Genomic DNA, 21,393 nt, shown 5'->3' with positions numbered 1-21,393 from the left:
CTGTAACAGTATAGCCCCGCCCATAAGGTCAGGCGCGAACTGAACACGAACAAAAACCGGAAAACGAAACTGAAAGTTAAACGTTACGGGGCGGCTAGTGATGGAAGGAACAGGCACAATCAAAGCTGACCAAATTCTCAAATTCCGAGCCTATTTCGCAGAGTAACAGCCCGATGCCAGCAGTTGCTTAGTTTGGAATTCGTTACTTTTTGCAACGTGTCTCCCTACTCTTCAGGTAGTTTAAGAGACTTCAGCCCTCCCTTGTTAACCTTTTAATTTTTTTAATCTGTTGCTACACTCGATTTGTTTCAATAGACAGACGCAACTTTTCTTCATTGTTAAGTGAATTAAAATCGTTGGCTATGTGAAATGTGCCACAAAATCAACAGCTTTCCGCCCAGTGGCGGACGGCGCCGTCTGAGTCTTCCGTGATGGCGCGCCTGGCTGACTGAGTGTGCACCTCGCATCCCGTCCAGGGCTGATTCCTGCCGTACGTCAGCTGCAATTCTCATGTACCGTGATTCGCTGTTTAAAAGGTGATCATTAATAATAGTAATGATTATTCAGCCAATTTTTATCGTAAGTTGTTTCTCAATCATCTATGTAGTTATTGCCTTGTACCGTACAAGGATTCTGTACACCAGTGCTGCTCAGGTTCAGTCCTGGGGCCCTCTGTGGCTGTAAGTTTTTGCCTCAGCCTGTTTCTCAGTCAATTTGACTTTTTTAATTTTAATTGATCTCATAGTTCAATTACCTGACCATTTAGTTCTTTTTCTTACCTACAAAACAAGCTGATATTGGGCCAGCATGCGCAAAACATATTGGCTCTCTGTAAGCAGGCAAGGATGGCCAATCAAGAAAACATTGGCCCCGAAGCAGTGATCCAGAGTAGGAGCCCAAATTTGGACATGAACTTGAAAAAAGTCCATACTTTATTAGTCCATCCATCTATTTTCTATACCCACTTTTCCAGGGTAGGGTTGCCAGGCACACAGAACCAGTGCCAGAGCGCCACGGGCGAAGCTTATTAGTGCACAAGCCAACTGTTCAGTAGCTAACCTGTGTGGCTGTGTTTTTCCCCACCCTTATGATCTGCACCCTAGGCAAATACCTAATTTGCCTTAATGGTGGTGCCAGCCTTGCCCAGAGCCTATCCAGACAAGCAGTGGGCACGGGCAGGAACAACCCATACACAGAACACCAGACCATCACTGCACAGGGCCAGTTTAGCAACACATAACCTGCATGATTTTAACCAGAAGACCCAGAGGAAAGTAATATGGACACAGGGAAAACATGCAAACTCCACGCATGAAGGACCGACAATGTGAACCCCAGTCTCCTTTGTATGAGACAGCATTGCTACCACTGCACTGCTCTTTACCTGTCTATTTCATGAAACTTTTTTATAGTATTGGTATTTTCTTATCAATTACATTGTAGGTGATTATGAAGATTTTTATTGTATTAATTAATAAGAAAAGGAAAAAAAAAACAGGATTAATGTGGCTTTAAACTATTTATTCTTACAAAACACAAATAGCCCTTTACATTTATTGGTATTAGCCATGCTTTTTCTTTTTTCTGTGATGTTACAACCCTCAAAACAAAAACATTACCAACAATATATAAAAATTGTACAATGATGCTTTTTGCAGTAGTTCAAACTATTATTTATGGTACTACAATCAAAATTTAAAACCCACTGAAAATACAGATTCACTGGGTTACTCCCACTGCGACAACATTAAACAATAGGAAACTAATGGAGTAGTGATTGCAATGGCCAGTGTTACCAAACTATCACTGGGACGACGAGGGACTTTCTGAACTTGTATTGTCAGCCATTTGGGGCCACTTGGGGAATTTTCCTGAAGGGTTCCTTGTAGCAGCCCCCACATTGGGCCAGTGCAGTGCTTAATTGTTTTTTTTCCTGAGCTCACATTGCCCATGGTCTGCCCACAGGAGGCTTCTGTGTGTATTTTACATTTAGAAAAGTGCAGTGGTGTGAAATGCACCTTTATGAAAATTTACAAAATATTGGTAAGTTTTGCAATATCTTTAAATGCTTAACATCTTTTGTATTTTGTTATTTTACTTTTTCTGTGATTAATGATAAGCAGAGCTGACACCAGTGCACAATGACAGTGATGCCAAAGGAAAGTTATTTTTGTAAGTTTAATGTTCACTCTCCACAATCTTTTAATGTGATTGAACAGTATCATTGTACTTGTATATACATATATATATATATATATATATATATATATATATATATATATATATATACGAGGTGTGGCAGAAAAGTAATGAGACTGGCAACACTGCAAGCGATCTGGCAACGCTGCGCTGTTGTCCTTGATAGAGCACGTGTATCAGTACCCTCCCATAGCTCAGTGCGAGTTTCAACTCCTTCCGTTAACTACGTGATTTTTGTGACTGCTATTAGCGAAGTTGTGTTTTTGGTTGTGCGTCACGCAAAATGGAACAGCGGAATTTGGAGCAACATTGTGCCATTAAACGGCAAGTGTGACATTTGAAAAGTTAAAACAGGCATATAGGGAACATTCTTTATTCCGAGCTCAAGTTTTTCGCTGGCACAAATCATTTTTAGAAGGCAGAAAACATGTTGAAGATGAACACCGTTCAGGGAGGACTTCAACTTCGAAAACCAATGAAAACATCGAACGTGTGAACACTCTTGTGAGATCAGACCGTCGTTTAACATTAAGAATGTTGAGTGAACAATTAAATTTGAACAGATTTACCGTTCATCAAATTTTGACTGAACATTTGCACATGCGAAAGGTCTGTGCCAAAATGGTGCCGAAAAACTGCCCTCCCCATAACAGAATTTTTGACCTCAAAAGGCATTCCTGTCGTTCCCCAGCCCCCTTATTCACCTGACCGCAGTCCGTGTGACTTTTTCCTTTTTCCTAAACTGAAAAATGTCCTCAAAGAACGTCATTTCGGGACTTTAGAAAACATCCAAAAGAGTGTAACGGACATGCTGAAGACCATACCGGTTGAAGACTTCCAGCGCTGCTACCAACAGTGGGAACAACGTCTCCATCAGTGTGTAGCTGCCCAAGGAACTACTTTGAAGGGGATAACATTGATGTTTGAAAAAAATAAAAACTTTGGCAAATAAAAAATCAGTCTCATTACTTTTCTGCCACACCTTGTATATATATATATATATATATATGTGTGTGTAGTAGAAAACACTCATGTGCCCAGTCTTTGAAGAAATATGGTTCAAGCGCTTTTTTCTCTTGCTTATTCTCACTGAGTTGTTCTGAAAGATACTCTTTAAATTCATGCCATGCACTGTGAAGTGTGGAGGCTGTCTGGCGAGGCGATGGGCCACAGTGTTAGTGAGCTGCTCAACACCTCTATATTCAGGCTGACGTCTCGCTTTGGTAGTGTCCTACAGTGTCATCGCATGTTGTTCTTCGTCAGTAAAACTGCTCCTGCTTTTGGATTGATGCTGAGGTGAGCAAGTGAATCTTGTTGTTTTTTCATGGCATAACAATGTGCAGAACTGTGTTTTGCAATCAGAGTGTATGACAACCAGACTGCTGTAAAGACCTGAAGAGGTGTCAGTGTGCAGAGGCCTGTGCAATATGCTTCACACTCAGCAGATGTCACATCTGTTCTTTTCATGTCAGCTATATGTCATAACTGTGCCATCGCTTGCCATGAGAAGGACCCAAAGTCCAGAGACATGGCAGAGATAGCCTGCACCACCACTTTTTTGGTTGTCTATGGCTTTCTTTTGCACTCAAAATACATGACCTGTGTTTGCTATGAAAATGATCAGCTGGCCTGTGAAACATGGTTTAGTGTCAGTAGATGTGGCAGTGGCTCTTTCCCTGTCAGATATGCCATGTTCCCATGCCACTGTCCTTCTCTTGTCAGCCATGGTGTGCAGCCACACCTTCTGCTTAACCCAAAGCCCAATTACATGTCCACATTTGCACTACAAGCATTATGTCATAAACTCTCACTTAAGACCAAGTAAAAAGTTTGAGGCCCGGTAACTCCCAAGTTTTTGTGTGGCAGATGGACAACCCTTGCCATTGTTTTATATATATCCAGATCACAAGCCCAGTGAGTGCAGGAAAAACAAGCCCACCTTGGAACTCACAGGACTTAAATGATCTGTTGCACTATCTTGGCACCAGATGCCACAGGACAGCTTCAGATGTCTTCTGGAGTCTTTTTCTGTTGATCAATGTCAAAAAAGCCAAATTAAATTAATTGTGGTTCAATGTTGCATAATAATAAAATGTCAAAATTTCCAAGGGGTGGATACTTTTTATAGGAACTGTACAATGGTTTCTCTCAAAGGGAACCTCCTTCCCACTGAGAGAAAGGCAGGCGGTGATGTTTGCCTCAATGAAATTATCTCTGAACAAAATCAAAAGGATCCCATGGTAATAAAATTGGCATAGTTGACAGGATTCAGATACACGGATTTGTGCCCGTATTTATCAAGAGTCTCAGAGTAGGTAAACTGTTCAAACTGGCTCAAAAATTTCAGAGTGACACAGAATTGGTCCAACTTTTAAGAGTAAGAGTAAAAACTGTTTATCAATGTTCCCAACTTAGGAAACTACTTCTAACTTCACTATTTAGGAGAGTTTGTGAGCTGTCCAAGCTAACTAGGTTCACCCAGTAGATGCCATTTAGACAGAGATCAGCATGCATGGTCCAGGAAGGGCTGTTTTGGAAACACTGGACAACAGTAAACATTTGAAAACATATTGATTTGACAGAGATTGAATAATACTTGTAACATTAATTTATGTTAATTGTAATTTTGAGTGATCGACTCATATATATGGAGAAACCAAGTGTTGTCAGCCGAAATTAAAGCACTGGAAACAGGGAAAGGCAGCTTTGAAATAAGCAATACTGGAATTTTGCACCAAAGATTAAATACCCTTAAAACATGTGGGGTAATGTGCAGATTATATATATACCTGAGATAATACTCATTCAAGTTCGCATGCACATAAGACCACTTCCCCAAGTGTGGATGAACATACATATACAAATCGCAAACGATATCACAGCGCCATCGCACAGGTGCTCATGGAAGCAAACCATATTGTACTAGCCAGCTCTAAAGATAAGCAGGGCTGGATAGGAGATTGACATCAAAATGTCACACATATACGCTGAGCTCTGCATTTCACAAACCGTTGGAACATTTGTGTTACACTTTACAAGCTAGAAAGGTTCAAACAGGCAGGCGAGACTTCCAGGGCATTGGATAATTACAGCCTCACTGAGACACAGGAACGTGTGAGCTGCCAACTCACTCGCCCCCATTTAATATAATAAATAACCCCAAAGTCACTCGATGGCTGACAAAACAGATATAAAATTCAAGTTCCAATCATGATATGGCCACTCCAGATCACAAAGGGTTTTATTTACAAATATCTCTTAAGATATGCTGGAGCTCCATCCTGTGGTTCAACCAGATCACCAAGTGATGCTTTCTTCCATCGCAGTCAGGTTTTATGGCACTCTGACTGGAAGGGGCGTAGTCAGGTCTGTCAAAGGATTTCTTCTCAGCACTGTCAGGAAAGGAGATGACAATGTTAGTGATAGCGCCCCTTCTCGCCCCGGGACAGTATTACATACCTCGGATAAGCCCCGAAGGTGATCCTCTGAAGCACATGCGTGATATATGTTTTCCTACTTCTTTTTCAACTTTAAATATTATAACTATTAATATTTTTTGAGGTGAGGCTTGAGCATTAGTATCAGAAAACTAAAATACGCAATCAGGAGTGTTAATCTGTGGCAAGTGTGACATAAAATTGTGATGTCATTCATACTCGGATGTGGCCTTCTACTCCTTGCTAGGACTGGCAGTAGGATACTTTGTAATTTCTTCTCTTCTCCTACTCTGACGTAGGACCAGTTCTTATCCTGGTCAGACTTATAGTGGAATAACTTGGAGTAATTCTGAGACAATTCACAAAAACAGCCCCTGGTCATGGCATTAAGTATGGAAGCAGAAGAAATTGTGGAGAAATGTAATTTGCACCCCAGGTTTCCCACTGTCTGGAAGATGGCATCCTATAGCTGATTGTTTCTCTCACATTTCTCTAATGGTAGCAGCTATGCCTATGCGTCAGCTGATGGACTCTGCAGCTACAAGGTAGGGAGAGACGTGCTGCCAGTTAATTTGTCTATTAGCTACTGAGAGTTTTAGATAAGCTGGAAGAACTGCTCAAAGAGTTAAAACACATTAGTGAAGAAAGAAGAGGACAATAATTGAATTGACCTTTTTTAGTCTTCCAGTATCATGCAAGACATCAACGTTAAGTGCCACAAAATAAAGATAAAGGAAGGGGTGTCTGTATTGCCAAAATAAGAGTTATGATGGCAGGGAATGTCAAACTTAAGAAGGACGCCTCCAAGTCCGAGGTCACAATCCTCTCCTGGAAGAGTGTGTCTTATTCTCTGCAGGTAAGGAGTGAACTGCTAATCCAAATGAAAACAATCCTGGAGAGAAACACTAGGGAAACGAGACGTGATCTTATTGTGAAGCTCACAGAAGACACTTTTAAAAGACCCGCGAGATGAAAGAGATTGGCCATGGAGCGTCTTGCCGGGACCTTAAACATGAGACTTTGTGCCAAGAGATTGACCCAGGACAGTATCACGATGACGCAGAACATGAGATTCTTGTAAGACACGCCCTACTTACAACAAATAAGAGCACAGGCAGCAACACATTCAGTCATGTGAAGGATTTGAGCACACGCAGATCCAGGGTCTCAGTGCATATAAAGAGTATAAAGGACAATATGTTATAAATGAAACATAAACGACTAAGCAGCACAGAGAAAAGAGACTCAAAAGCGTTGGAAAGAAAATAAAGAATAATCTGGGTGCAAATTCAGAAAATAAGGAAAGTAATTATCAGCCCGGAACAAGTGGAATTGAAAAAAAAGGCACATCCAATTGGGCTCAGAATTACAAGACAAAGAGTAAAAGACAGAACTTAGAAAAAATTCATAAAGACGTTCACAAACGTTGGCGCTATACACATGTGGAGAAAGTTAAAGAATAGAAAGTAGGAAAATTAGAAAGTATAAAAAAAAGAAAGTAAAGATCGCAGTAGTGTAAACAAATGGAAATTATTACTCGAAAAAGGGAAAATAATCACCATGGACCAGGTGTCATTGAAAAAAAGCAGGACAAAGCGAGGTCAGAAATAAAAGACAAAGAGTAGAAAACAAAGTAAACTTCATAAAGAGGTTAAAAAACAAGGGGGCCAAACACATGCAGAGCAGGTTAGAGATAATGAAAACTGGAATTCGAATGACTCAAAAAAAACATAGGCATGAAACACATGCAGAGTAAGACACAAAATATGAAAGCAGAAAAAAAATGACAGTATCAAAACAAAGAAAGTAAACATTGCAATAGCGCAAAAAAAGAGAAATTATTACTCGGAGAAATAATGAAAAGGCGAATAGAGATCGAATATATGGACATAGGTGATATGTCAGAAGGATGTAAATATTGTAAAGCTTTGAAGTTTAAGTCAGAGAATTTAAAAAACTTTTACCTCACATGCATTTATTGGTTACTTTGCAAAAAAAATGATTAACTGCTGACGATGAAGATCGTTTTGTCTGTGCTGAAATTCCAAACAAGAGAAACCTATCCTGAATTATGGTACCAAGTCATTAAACACATGTCTCACTGACCTCATTTAAAAGATTCAGCATGTTGGGACTCGAAAGAATCCAAATATTGTTTTTAAAGAAGTTCTGAAATGAAATGGCAACAATTAAAAAAAAAAATCTTAAAAGTGTGTATCTGGAAAACCAAACATGGGGGTTGGCGAGCGAAGTGAGCAGGGGGCAAAGCCCCCTAGTATTGGAAAATACAGTGATCATATTGATCAAAGAAAAAAATATGGCATCAGCAGTTTTACAACGCTCCTTCTGATCATGGCTGAAGCTGTTGACTTACTGCTCAGATTATATCTCCATCGCTGCCTATGGTCATTGGCTCTTGAACGCACAAGCACAGGTGGTTAAAACAAGGTTCCTGCCCAGGTTTTCTAGGGTCACGTTGCAAGTGTTATATTTCAGCCAGGGTTCCTTCCCTTGCAGGGGTTCAAATACTGCCTTTGTTAGTTTTGCTAATTTTTTTGGTTCCTGTGTATCTTGTTGTATGTATTATGTGTTTTGTGGGTGGTTCCCAAGATGCAGGACTACCTGCCCAACACTGCAAGGGACTGCGCCAAGACCTATAAAGGCAGAGTCAACCCACAGTGCCCCGCAATTCATTCTCAGAGTGTCTTTGGAGCTGCGACTTCTCTTTTTAAACCTGTACTCTGTTTTTTGTCTTCGCCTCTTGAATTTCAGTTTGGAACTTGGGATTATCCATTCTAGGCACTGCCTCTTTGCTTTTGTGCTCTTGGGAGCTTCACTGTCGCAGTAAGGAGACCTGGGTTCGCTTCCTAGGTTCTCCCCATGTCTGTGTGGGTTTACTCCCACAGTCCAAGGACATACAGGTTGGGTGCATTGGTAATCCTAAATTGTCCTTTGTGTGTGTGCCCTGCGGTGGGTTGGCGCCCTGCCCAGGGTTTGTTCCTGCCTTATGCCCTGTGCTGGCTGGGATTGGCTCCAGCAGACCCCCATGACCCTGTGTTGGGATATAGCGGGTTGGACGATGACTGAATGTGCAAAATCCTTCAGGGCATCTGGCAAGTTATGTGTCTTTTGTAGGGTTTTGAGACCCAGTACTAAACTTGACACTTATTTCTCCATTTAATTCTCTTTGACAAAGTTTGAATTTGTTTTTTTTTATCATGACACCATTTTGTGGATCCTACTGCTATGACGCATCCTCCAGTTGATCCTGCTCAATAGATGTTAAGGGTTTAATGGTTGGCTCAAGTGTTTTATACACATTTTGTGGCTATACCTCTTGTTCAAAATTTTTCTAATTACGGCTTAATTTCTGACCTCAGCTCATTGGTTTCTGTATAATTATTAAATATAACAATGTACAAGAAACACTAGTAATAGGACTGTATTTAAAAGCAGCAGCTACCATATTTCTACTTTTCCTTGATTTCTGTATAACTTCAGCTGCTAAAATCTCTCTAATGTGCTAAAATGCATCATTTCATTTATGTATTAGCATTAAATGAGCACAAAGCAATGAAAATACAAGACACGTGTAGGATGTAGTAAAATGATTTATTCTTTGATTCATTTTCTGATCCCCTTTACTACTTCACCTGAACCTAAGGGCACATTTACTCGTACCACCCAATTTATAGTTGCCAGTTATCCTAACAGGTCATTTTTATGTAGCAGAAATCCTCCATGGACACAAAGAGAACATGCAGTGATGGAGCTGCAGTCTAAGTCCTGGACTTGAAGTGTGTGACTGCAGCTCCATCAAGCAATAACAATTGCATATTTATTGAGGATATAAACACATAAAAAGCTCTCAAGCGCTCTCTCTCTCTCTCTATATATATATATATACACACATACACACACACACACACACACACAAACAAATGCAACAATAATAGTCTCAATATCAACAAAAATTATTTTACCCCCATCCAAATTTCTATCTGGCATGGACACCACCAGTTTGTGGGTATAGGCGACATCGAATTTCATCCTCACTTCAAGCACCGAATGCCGCAGTTTAGCTAAAATGGCCCGCTGGCTCCTCCGACATTTCACTCGTTGCTCCAAATATTCCCAGCGATTTCCTATGGTATTTAAATCTGTGGATTTTGCATGCCAGCTGCGATGGAAGAATGCTTCTTGGGGTAACACACTTTTTAAGCAGAGGGTTTGCAGGCGATCAACAAAAGTTGGGCCAACTGTAGGAATTATTTGCGTTGATACAATGTGTGACACACTGTGACAGCCCCAATCTGTGAGCACCATCTTTCAAATTCAGTTCTGGTGGCTGTGATGTACACCACTGCTAGAAAACCCTTTGGACAGTATGCTTTTCAAATACCTGCCAAGTCTTTCCATGGTCGTGTATGCACAGCAGGGGATAATCTTTTAGGCATGTTGAAGGTATGTACTGACACTGTGGGAGATGGGCGGTGTCACCAATGGTATGGTCTCTTTTTTCACCCACTGCAAAGAGAAATCACCTTATTAGGGCAATAGACACCAGCTCTTCCGGTCAGAGTTCTATGAAAGCCAAGTCTCACTTGGGCCAGAGATCCACCACACCCTAATTGCCCTATTGAGCAAAAGTACCTCTTTTGAGGGAACCCTTGCCGATTGGTTTGACTTGTTTTGCACCAGCATTTGCCAGATTTATTTTGTGTTTAAGAGATTGTACTAAATGGGGCAACTCAGCTGGAACCCCATGATATTTTCAACTTCCCAGTTCCTTCCCTCGACTACACTGTACAAGGACAGGTGGCCAAATGCAATAACCCCTTTTTGCCAATCATTCACATCTGTTGTGCAACCCATTTTTCATGGGAAGAACCAAACCAGCGCAGCACACCACTACTACTCGTTACTATACTAACCTTGTGTTATACTACATGTTTCTTTATGTCACTGTATCTGGACAATACTGTTATGAGTTTTATTCACATGTGCATGTTAACTGTTGCACACAGGGGCTCAGCAGTTAGAAGTGCTAGCCAAGCATTGGATTAGATAGCCTAAGACAACTGGAGGCTTGTATAGTCAGCTTAAACACAGGTTAGGGTATTTCTGTCCTCTATCAGCACAAATCTTCTTTCCTTATTGGGAGAATGAGAATCGGCATGTAAGCTCTATGATATGTCTGTATTTTGGGGAAGAGGAATTCAGCCCTTGTTTGGAGACAGAGAAGACCAGCAAATGAAGCAAGACATTATAAAAGGTCTGGACAGTGGCCAGACCCTTCGAGGCTGCATCGACACAAAGAGTTGTCGAAAAACCTCCCAGCGTAGGGACAGAGAAAATGGCGGACTGTGTTGATCCAGATTTCCCACCTGGACAAAAGTCTGTCCATATGCCTCCCCGTCTGTAACCGCGTAAAACGTCAGTAAATTTAAGCTAAAAGATATTTTGTCTCATGTGATTCTTGTACCGCCATAATCACTATGGGAGGGATATCGCCTTTTCTGGTATATTATGATATTGTTTAATTATTTAATAAGCCACAATATTAAAAGAACACATTTCCAAGAGAGCTAATGCCTCTGCAGGAAACACCTTGCAGCACACAAGACTGCTAGTTTTAGGACGGTATTGGTACTGGGATGCCCTCTGTTGGGGGCTGAAGCACAGCATGCATCACCTTGTACCGCACATAGGTGGTAACTCATTTTTTGCCCAGTGAGCTTCTGTTGGATATTGGTTAACTTCGGTGGCAGTGGTAATGGGAAGGCATTCAGGACAGTTTAATTCAGGTTTAACAAGCTACAGCCCTTAACCTGGCTAGCCTATTCTATTAGATTGTCATTTTCTTCCTGTCTAGTTCACTGTCATAGTTTTCCAGTCTGCTTTTGATTTACTGCATTCCGAGAGAGGACAATTTAAATTTAGGTCTGCATAAATCTTGACTCAAACGCAAAATACTTCAGCAGGTCAGCTGTTGTATGGCAGCCTGAACAAGTTACTCTCTACCTTTGTCTGAATTAGTTGTTGACCTGTTCTTGGGAGAGTTTTCAGTCCCACTCACAATGCAAACTCCTGATTCCTTGGACTAAATAGGCCTACTGCCTGGATTGACTCTAGACAAAAAGCCTTAAAGTTAAGAAAATGCACTAAACTGGATTAAATAGTAAAGGATGAATGGATTTAAGATTAGATCAACTTCTATAACAGAAAGAAAAAGGTGGGAGTGAGACCAGGCAGGAACAGCTGGCGTTTAGTGGGTGGAAGATAATGGAGAACTGGAGGTTATTTAAATTTATCTGTAGCATATCCTTTTCTTGCACACCTTACCCTTAATTGTATTTCAAGCACCATAACTGGATGTCATGCAAAAAAGTAAACTAAAAAAATAAAACACATAAAGGATGACATTGAAGATAAACATAAAGTTGATATTCTTCCCCATTGTCATGAAGTGTGCCAGTGCCATCAACACAGTTTAAGAGAACACTAACAAGTGGGCATAGCATTTAAATAGATAAACAGGGTTAGTGTTATCACTCAAAATACATCCTAGTCTTACAGACACTGCCTAAAAGCATCCATATGGAGAGAAAAAAAAAAAAAGTCCCTGGATAACTCAAAATTGTCAAATTCATTCTAAATAAACCTGGGTTCTTGTGAAATCATTGCATTTTCCTCCACAATTCGCTTTTACCTAATAAGAAACATCTTGTCTCAAACCAACTATTTTCCCACTTTAAACACTGTGTGAAATAAATGACTGGACACACAACAAAGATGTGCAGCCACCCGTATAGTTTCCCTGGCTCCAAAAGGGTTTAAGTTAAGTTTTAGTACAATGTGTACCGATTCGAGTCTAAAGTAGAACTGCTCAAGTATGGAGGATGAGGGGTTTTCATAGTCGGTTCCCAGGAAGTGAGATCCTTGGGGCAGGGACAGGAAGGATTTCTCATATTTGGTCTGCAGAGAGAAAAAGAGAGAGGTTTAGCTCAACCTGCTGCCCCATGGCCTGGTGTAGAATTGCTGTTATCTGGTCCCTTTGATTGACTCCCAAGTGCACGTGCGAGACATGCTAATGCAATGGTTTTACCACTTCAATTTCTGCAACTGAAAATTCTTGTGGTGTGCAATGGGCCGCACCAGGATTAGAATGCCATTGCCCAACTACATCACTTCTCAGCTAGCTTGTACTTTAATCCACAGAGCAAGTGAATTTGTCCCATTAACCTATTTGTCTAGTTCAGGGTTGCAGGTAGCCAAAGCATATACCAAAAATGGATGTTAATACACCAGAATACCTACCTACAATGCCATCTATAACTCAGTTTCAAAAATCAAATGCTTAATCATTGCCAAATACTAGTTAAGCTTTGTGGGTCCTGCTACCTGGAAATCCCATCTCATTTTTGTGGGATGCACAAGAGATGTGCTACGCCACAAGGGATCCCATCATACTTTTCATTTGAACCAAAACGTTTCAGTTTTGCTACTGGCACAAAACATGTCAGTTTATTTCACTGCAGTCTGATAATCTATTTTGACATGATTACCAGATTATCTAGAACAAACGATAACCATTACAAGGGAGATCCTCAATAAGCCCTATGCAATTTAAGAGCAACTGCACAGAAGCAAACATGTGAACTACACCATGGGTCTTTATTTTTTGGACAGAAATCTATAACAGCCAGCTGGGTGATGCCCTTCTGACATTAATAAAAAAGCTAATAGCACCTCACTGAATTTTTACTTCTACCTTGTAGCAAGCATCATTGGGGAGCTTTGCAGGTTATTTTCCCATTCTTTCTGCATATTTCTAAACTAGGTGCTCCCAGACATTAATGCTTTGTAAACGCAGAACTTACCATTTCCCATTCCTTTAGCCTTCCAAAGATTTGCAGGCTGTATCCATTTTTATCTTCAACGACAAAGTTGGCTACCAAGGCATCTTCTTTATAGCCTGCTCTCCACTACAGGTAGCACTGCCAAATCTTTAATGTCCACGAAGATTCAGACCTTTGGCATGCACATTGGTTTAAAGTTTAAATGGTCCCCAAGTCACTTAAAATGGGATAACATGACCAAACCCTTCAGGGCTGCTACCGTTTATTTTCAGTACATACACAGATACAGTTATCCTGTAACCTTGACTGTGAGAAATTTGGTAGAATACATCATAGCAATTCAAATACTTTCATGGAACTCTTAATTGCTTACACTTTTGGGCACCCGTGGCCAAATTATGTATTTTGTTGACATATTTATTAAAGTTTTTCATGCCCACAATATTCAGCCTTGACCACACCCCTCCACACAAGCAACGTTTACAGAATGTATGTTAGATAAGTAATTCATAATGTTTTTGAGGTGGCATTAATGTAATTCAATTTTTTTTTTACTTTTTATTGTGTATTAATATGTTTTATTATTCATTGGTATTTAAAATAGACAGCTGTGGTGAAATACTCAAGTAACTTGTTTTTCTATCCATAGTAACTAACAACCAAACAATCTTCATCCCACGCCCCGCAAACTCTTCTATATACCACCTCTTTAAATGCAATCGCTTTCTCTAATTTACCTTCAAATTGTTAAGTTTTACTATTTTTTTAATATGGTTAATTACTCGCTGTAATGTAAAATAGTCAATTCTATTATGCATATGTAGCAATTCCCATGAAAACAAAAATCTGTTTAAATTGTACATCCGCATCCCCATATGCGAGTGGCAGAACCGCAAAGAGGCTAGCATGTAGCACATGCCTGGGGGTTGACAAATGAAGCAAGCAGGGGAAGGAGCCCCCTAGATAAGTATTAAAAAATAAATAAAACTTCCAACAGCAAAACTACAAATTTCATGAAAAGGCCATCAAGATTATGGACAGTTCTGTAATTTGGTGAGATGTGTCTGCATCAAACTTTCATCCAGTTCAAAAGGAAAAAAAAAATTCTGAGACATAGCACCTAAGCCATGCTGTAAATTAAGGCTACTGTACTCCCAATGTAAAAAATTGCAAGAAATGTAATCAATTTTGATTTTGGATTCAGCTTAGTTAAATAAACATCAGTCCCTGGTGTTCATACTCTTGAAGAGATGATCTGATGGGCTTTAAAAGGTAAACAATCGTGCATTTCTATCATTTAATAGCAAAAGAAATACTCTTTCACACGGTAAGCTTTGGGAAAAAAAAAGCATAAAGCAAAGAGACATTTTTGTAAAAATGATCTACAAAGAGCAGCTTTGGTAAGAGTTATCTTGGAATTCCACGTAGCACCCATTAAGTGCCTTCTACCTAATGGCTGCAATGACTTTTGACATTTGAGTTGTTCCTTATGATAAATGTTTGAAGTGACTACACTGGTCTGCTCTTATCAGGCGATTTGTACAGAAATAGCTGTTATTTCATGCCGCAATTTTTTTAAAAGCTCCTATATAAAAAAATACTTTCTAATATTAAAAGATATAAAACTATTACTGATCCACTTTAGCTTACACCAGGTACAGTGGGCTAAATGTGAGTAATTTTTTAAAATAAAATGTATTTAATTAAATTTAAATCATTAACATTTTATAATCAGGGGGCTATTAAGTTTTTTTTTCTCCTTTTTACTGAACTGTTATGATTTGATCTCAGAAAGCAATCTCACACCTCACAGCTCCCACTAGTTGTTGTCTGCATTTGATCTCAAGTGGCAAATTATAGTTTATGCTGAAGCTCTGAGCAAACTTATCCCAAAAACCTTAAATAGAACAAAAAAGGCTGGAAAAGAAGACATGTATTTAACAAAATGCACATATAGTACACCCTTTAAAATGGGAAGTTTGGTCATTTTCAAGCCAAAGTAATTTTTTTTCACTATTATGTATTCTATTGTTCGTATCATACAGTTGTACGCTCACAACGTGCAAATTCTTGGATTTTTTGCTAAAATACTGTTAAATAAATGCTTCCTGAAGAAAAATCAGCACTAGGTATAAGCAAGAACTAATATTCACATAGGACTGATACGCCTCTCCTCCTCCTGTGCATTCATTGGTTAAGTGTCCTATCCAAGGTTATTATAGTTTTGCCTTTTTATATTAGTTTTTATTTCTATATTTTTTCTGACCTTACTTGGAAATTCAGTTTAGTTTTAGTTTTCCTTCATTGTGTATTTTTAGTTTTAGTTTAGTTTTTATTTCACAAAGGCATTTCTATTTTATTTTTATATATATATTAGTTTCAGTTTTAGTAATTATGGCATTCAGCTCCAATGGAGTTACTTTTGTGTCACAATTGGACAGAACTGCACACTTAACAGATTTGGATATTAATTTAATATTAGTGGAAGCTTACTACACTGCTTGGTTTACTGTCTGGTTTTGTTTTTGTCTAATAAAAACAAACATAATCAAAATTAGACACTGAATATGAACAATTTTACACAATTTTATAATTTTTAAAATATTTTCTCATGAAAATCACAAGGGCTTAGGAAGAACAGGACTCTTAGGCTTGAGTCAGTGTGCAGACCCCACCTAGCTGTATTGAGGGAAACAAAGAACAACAAGCATGTAGTGTCAAGGTTAGGGGTGGTGAGTCTTGAATAGCCCACCCTAAGAACAGTAAACCCATAATGAACAGAGCAAGAGCAGGTAATAAGAGTATGGACAGGCACAAAACAACAGAGACAGTGTCTGAGATTAAGAAAACATGTATATTGTCTAAACCTGTTTATCCAGGGTAGGATTGCAAAACTTACAAGGGTTAAAGACTAACAGCAAGAATATTCATTCAAAAACTAAAACTAAAAATATTTTAGTAAATTATTTTATTTCAGTTAGTCTTTCCAGCTACTTTCATTTAGTTTTAGTTTTTAATTTTGGTTTTGTTAATTATTTTATTTCAGTTTACGAAAATGTTTTTTTAATAATAGTTTCAGTTTTAATTTTAGTTTTTGTTAACTATAATAACCTTGGTCCTATCTTCAAGTGTCCTTCAATTTAAAAGCTCAATTCCACGAGAACAGTATTTCCAGTTTATGACCAACGCTGATTTTTCTGGAAGTATTAACCAGCTTAGCGTAAGTCCCAAGCGTCACTCGGGCAATGTAGTAGACAGTACTGCAGAAAAACCAAGGTTTTTCAAAAAGCATGCCAAAAGCATTAGCGTCAAATGTTTCCCAGGCAATGGTATAGGCGTGTCTTGTGAAAGCATCAGACCCGAGCGTTACCTGGACAGACACATCTTCTCCTAGCCTAGTTAATCTTTAAACAAAGAATATTCTTAAGCATTGATCAGTGCGAGATTGTGAGCACAATGCAAAGCAGAGTATCCATGTTGTTGGGTATAGGGGAGAACTACGAGATTCTGTCAATTATAAAAAAATAAGTAAAAAATATTAGGCTGTGGAGAGGGTATGGCCTTCTTGTGGTTTGTTTTGTGGATTCTGTAGTTATTTTTCTCACAGTGATTTGAATTCTTAAGTGTTTTCTTCTAGTATTTAGAAAAATAAGTTTGTCATTTTATATCAGTGTGGCCAACTATGAAGACTCATCACTGAACCATACTTTTGTAATCCTGAGTTTATGTCTCATTTCCAATTTAGAAAAGCCACACATTTTTTTTTTTTTTAAACTGAGAATATATATGTCTCGCTTAAAAATAATTTACCATAGCAAGTTATTGTATACCATATTGTGAAAAAATAAGTCAGGGGAGAGTGGGAGACAAAAACAAACACTTACCCTTAAAATGAATCCCAATTCAGAATAAAACAATGTCCGACTTACCCTTAAATCAGGATGCAATATATTCCACTTAGTATTATATTACATTAACTTTAGTCATTGTTCATTTTACAAGGTTCATATTTACAAATATGAAACAAAGGAACAAAGTGACACCATGGCAATTAAAGGTCTTCCAAGAAATCCATCAGTTCACAAAATTCCTTCTCTTTGCTTTTAACAAATAGTCTGGTACTTTCATCAATCTTGGACAATCCTTGTTCTTGGAGAATTTTTAGATACTCCTCTTCTGACTAAAAAATAAAGGAATGACTAGTTAAAAAATAAAGAATTTACTGCACTTTTTCATTAATTATGAAAAAAATTGTAATTAGCATCTTAAAGCATCAGTTTTTGTTTTATAAAAGATGTCTTGTGGATTTAGTTTCTATCTGTACCTAATATTGATATACTTTCAGACAGTTCATCTGCATAGACAAATAAAAATAGTCTGCAGTTCCTACCATGTCAGTAAGATTACTGAGATGATGTGATAACCAGCAATTACAGAAAATTCGATCAGGTTTGTAAAGACAGATGCCATTCACAAATTTCAAGTTACTTGATCAGCCCATTCCAATACCAATTCCAATGTTGTTTCTCTTTATCCTTTTAAAAACTTTTTACACTAATCTCTTGCATAACCAAGCAAATTCCAGGTTTATGTCCCATATTATTTTTAATCTGCAGTTCATTGAATCCATGGATATAAAAGGTGACAGTAGTACTTTTGTGATATATGCAAAGTACAGTGAAATTTGATTTTTTTCTTAAATATAATCGTGGTTACCATCATCATTTATAATAAAAATATTCAAACTCTTTACTACATTCTTTTCCCTAATTAATATATTTATATATTAACTGAAGTTAAAAATGTGACAATAAAAACCACACACGTACTTCTGGCTCTGTATATTCCCCGTAAGTATAACTTTTAATTGGAAGAGAAGGAGGCACATCAGTAAAGAAATTCTTCAAGCTTTTTCCCAAATGGTGCAATTCTTCATTTTCATATACATAAACTGAACCATCAGAACAAGCTAATACTATACACTGCAGTCCTAGAGCCATGGATGGAAGGTTATCAACAAAACCAAGCACTGCCATCTTCACTTTCTGTGGCAGGTATAAACAACTCCAAGCTTCCAGCATCTCTTCTCGTCCAAAAAGCACAGTGTCATCAAGAATACCTATTTCCAGTGGTAATCCTCCGAAAATCTTCAAGGGCACTTGTTTTCCTCTGTGTTTCAGCACAAGTTGAGATACTTGGTCAAGATAGTCTATAAAAGGAAAAACACTTTACCATTTCTAGTTTAGAAAAAGAGTTCAGAATTACTCAAAATATATTAAAAATATATGCAGCAAAATCAACAGTTCATTAAAACTTTAGGTGGTTAGAAATGTCAAAATTGAAAAGTTTTCTAATATTTTTTTTATAATTTAAAACTTACCAGAGCATAGTGTAAGCTTACAGAAATCATTTATTACTTGTTTGGAATCTCTGTCATCTTTGTTGTGATCATCAAAATCATTCCTCTTTCCCCTATAAGGCAAATACAGTACAAACAATACTATAAAACATGAGGCATTAAATATAATTAAGTAAAACTAACGTATCTATGACATACTGTCCTTTTATGTTACTTTAGCATTCATCAGCATGCCATGTAATTGTAATTATGGGTGAAAAAAAAAGTTTAAAAACTAGTGATATTTCAGATAAAAATCAATTCTGTCAATCTGCATGTAAATGTAAATGATTTGGGGTTTTGTTAAACTGTTCTTTAAGTTTCAAAAAGAAATACAAGAAGTGTGACTTTGTTTCTGTATATGACAAGTAAAGCATATTGTTACATGGCTATTCGTGGATGAACATGAAGATAGTGATGGATGAAACTGTAAACAAAACACAATTTTAAAAGTATTCTGGACAATATCTTGCAAGACAAAGAAGAAAACCCATGTAGGCCTACCTTCAAATCTTGTGTTAAGAAAAAATAATGGAAGGCAAGACTAACAAACAGATTAAATGCAAAGTATTTTTGGCTTTACCATTTGAGGGGAAAAAAAGACTTTGCAATTCAAAATCAAAAATTAAAATGAGAGGCATATTAGTTTAATTCAAACTGGACCAGCAGTGTTAAATTATTGTTTTTATCATAAATGTGACTAGGGTAGCATACAGCCAATTCATTTACCAACTCTTTTAAAACTTCCTGCAGATTTAATTTCAACAATGTTTTTTATTTAATGTCATTATTCAGCAATATCAAAACAGACAACCGTTTCTGGGAATAAAAATAAATTACCTCATTCAAAAAAAAAAAAAAAAAATTTTTTCTTAAGAGATAACTGAACTCACCTTGCTGGGATAGGCCAAATGTTTTTCTGAATGTGAGCTACATGCATATTAGACATGTTCTTCAATGCAGTAATAAAACAAAAGTATATTGGGATATAAACAGAAGTGCTTCCTGGTGCGACCTAAGACACAAAATGTATTTCCATTAGTACATTTTGAACTAAATAATGACAGGAGTATGTTAACAATGATAGATAAAACTTAATTTGTCCATCATGAGGAAAGAAATACCTATAAACGCACACTATGGTCTGACAATCTTTCAAATCAAACAACTGTTTAAAAGGTTTATTTTCAACTGTATATTTGTTGTAATTATACAATTACAGAACTGTGGCATTACATTCAATCTGCAGTTTCGCAAAATTAAAGCTACCACACGTTACAGAACATGGCACAGAGTGCAAAGAATTCTAACGTAGTCTGTAAATATGCGTATGAGGACCATACCACTGGTGCATCAAACATACCACAATGGAAGCAAGTCACGAGAATACCGAAGTGCCTGAACACTACGAGATGTGTAATCGTGCGTCACTGTGCTCGGAGATTAAGACTTTAAACATAAACTTTCCGGTCGGACGTTTGTCATGGCGCCCTTGGGATGGGTGGTTCCCTGCGAGGAAATTCATAAAAAAAAATCAAAGCTACCCTGGTTGCGACGTAATGCTAACCTAAAAACAGCGTTTCAGTATGTCAGAAATTACGCCGCTACAGATTTGCTGTTCAATTTACCAAAAAAAAAAAAAAAAAAAAAAAGAGAGAAAAGGGATTAGTCAAGCTAACTAAACATGAATCAAAATTGGAATACAACAGTGAAACCGTTTTCTGATCGGATTATACAGGCTCCGACATCCCGTCTTATGCTTTTTTTTTTATTCATAACGAAGCAAGAACAATAACAAACGTCCTACAGGAATGGAATTCAGTAGGACAGTCGTTTAGTATGTGCAGCCAATCAAAATGCCGGCCAGATTACAGAACTGCCACACGATTGGATGTTGAGTATCCACCAATCACTGTCTGTTGTCTTCCTACTGTCATACACAAGGGCGTGTTAAATTTCGTTATGAATAATCTGGCCCACTGCCAGAGTCGCCATTATATTTGTTTCCGCGCAATGTCCGGATTGCAAAAAGAACATAAAAATAATCGGAGAAAACTAAATTAAGAAAGTAAGCCAACTGTTTGCAACAACATGAAACATTAAAACAAATACATATAGCGTGAATTTTAAACATTCTATAACAAAATAGTGGGCTCTGGCTACATATATGACGACAGTCCTTCGCGGGAATATATATATATATATATATATATATATATATAAAATACGCCCTGATAAACTCCGTTCTTTTTCACGATAAATACTTTAAGTCACGATAGTATAACCTTATTGGCAAGTTAAACACTTAAAAAATAATCTTACTTTACGAATATTTTACTTATACAAATAAAAATAATCTTACCTTTAAGAATGTTTTACTTATAAATATAGACAGATATATTTATCTATCTATAGTTTTATTTATCAATATAGATAGATAGCTATATCTTTCTATATTGATAAATAAAACATTCTTCTCGTCTGCGAGGTCTTTTTA

At 37.7% G+C, this 21,393-nt stretch overlaps 1 protein-coding gene across 1 annotated transcript; it reads right to left on the bottom strand.

Moving 5' to 3' along the window:
* Nucleotides 1-17,255: 17,255 nt before the first annotated feature.
* On the bottom strand, nucleotides 17,256-21,393 carry LOC120517495. The gene is made up of 5 exons (XM_039739857.1): nucleotides 21,259-21,393; nucleotides 19,790-19,911; nucleotides 18,879-18,970; nucleotides 18,328-18,707; nucleotides 17,256-17,678 (listed from the first exon to the last, which is right to left on the bottom strand). Exons 2-5 carry the CDS (start codon nucleotides 19,843-19,845, stop codon nucleotides 17,550-17,552), a joined length of 657 nt encoding a protein of 218 aa, XP_039595791.1. The 5' UTR covers nucleotides 19,846-19,911; nucleotides 21,259-21,393; the 3' UTR covers nucleotides 17,256-17,549.

Source organism: Polypterus senegalus, chromosome 17 (assembly GCF_016835505.1).
Source record: "Polypterus senegalus isolate Bchr_013 chromosome 17, ASM1683550v1, whole genome shotgun sequence".
Taxonomy (NCBI): Eukaryota; Metazoa; Chordata; class Cladistia; order Polypteriformes; family Polypteridae; genus Polypterus; species Polypterus senegalus.
The sequence above is the reverse complement of the archived record's forward strand: the minus strand, read 5'-3'. Positions and strand labels throughout refer to the sequence as shown.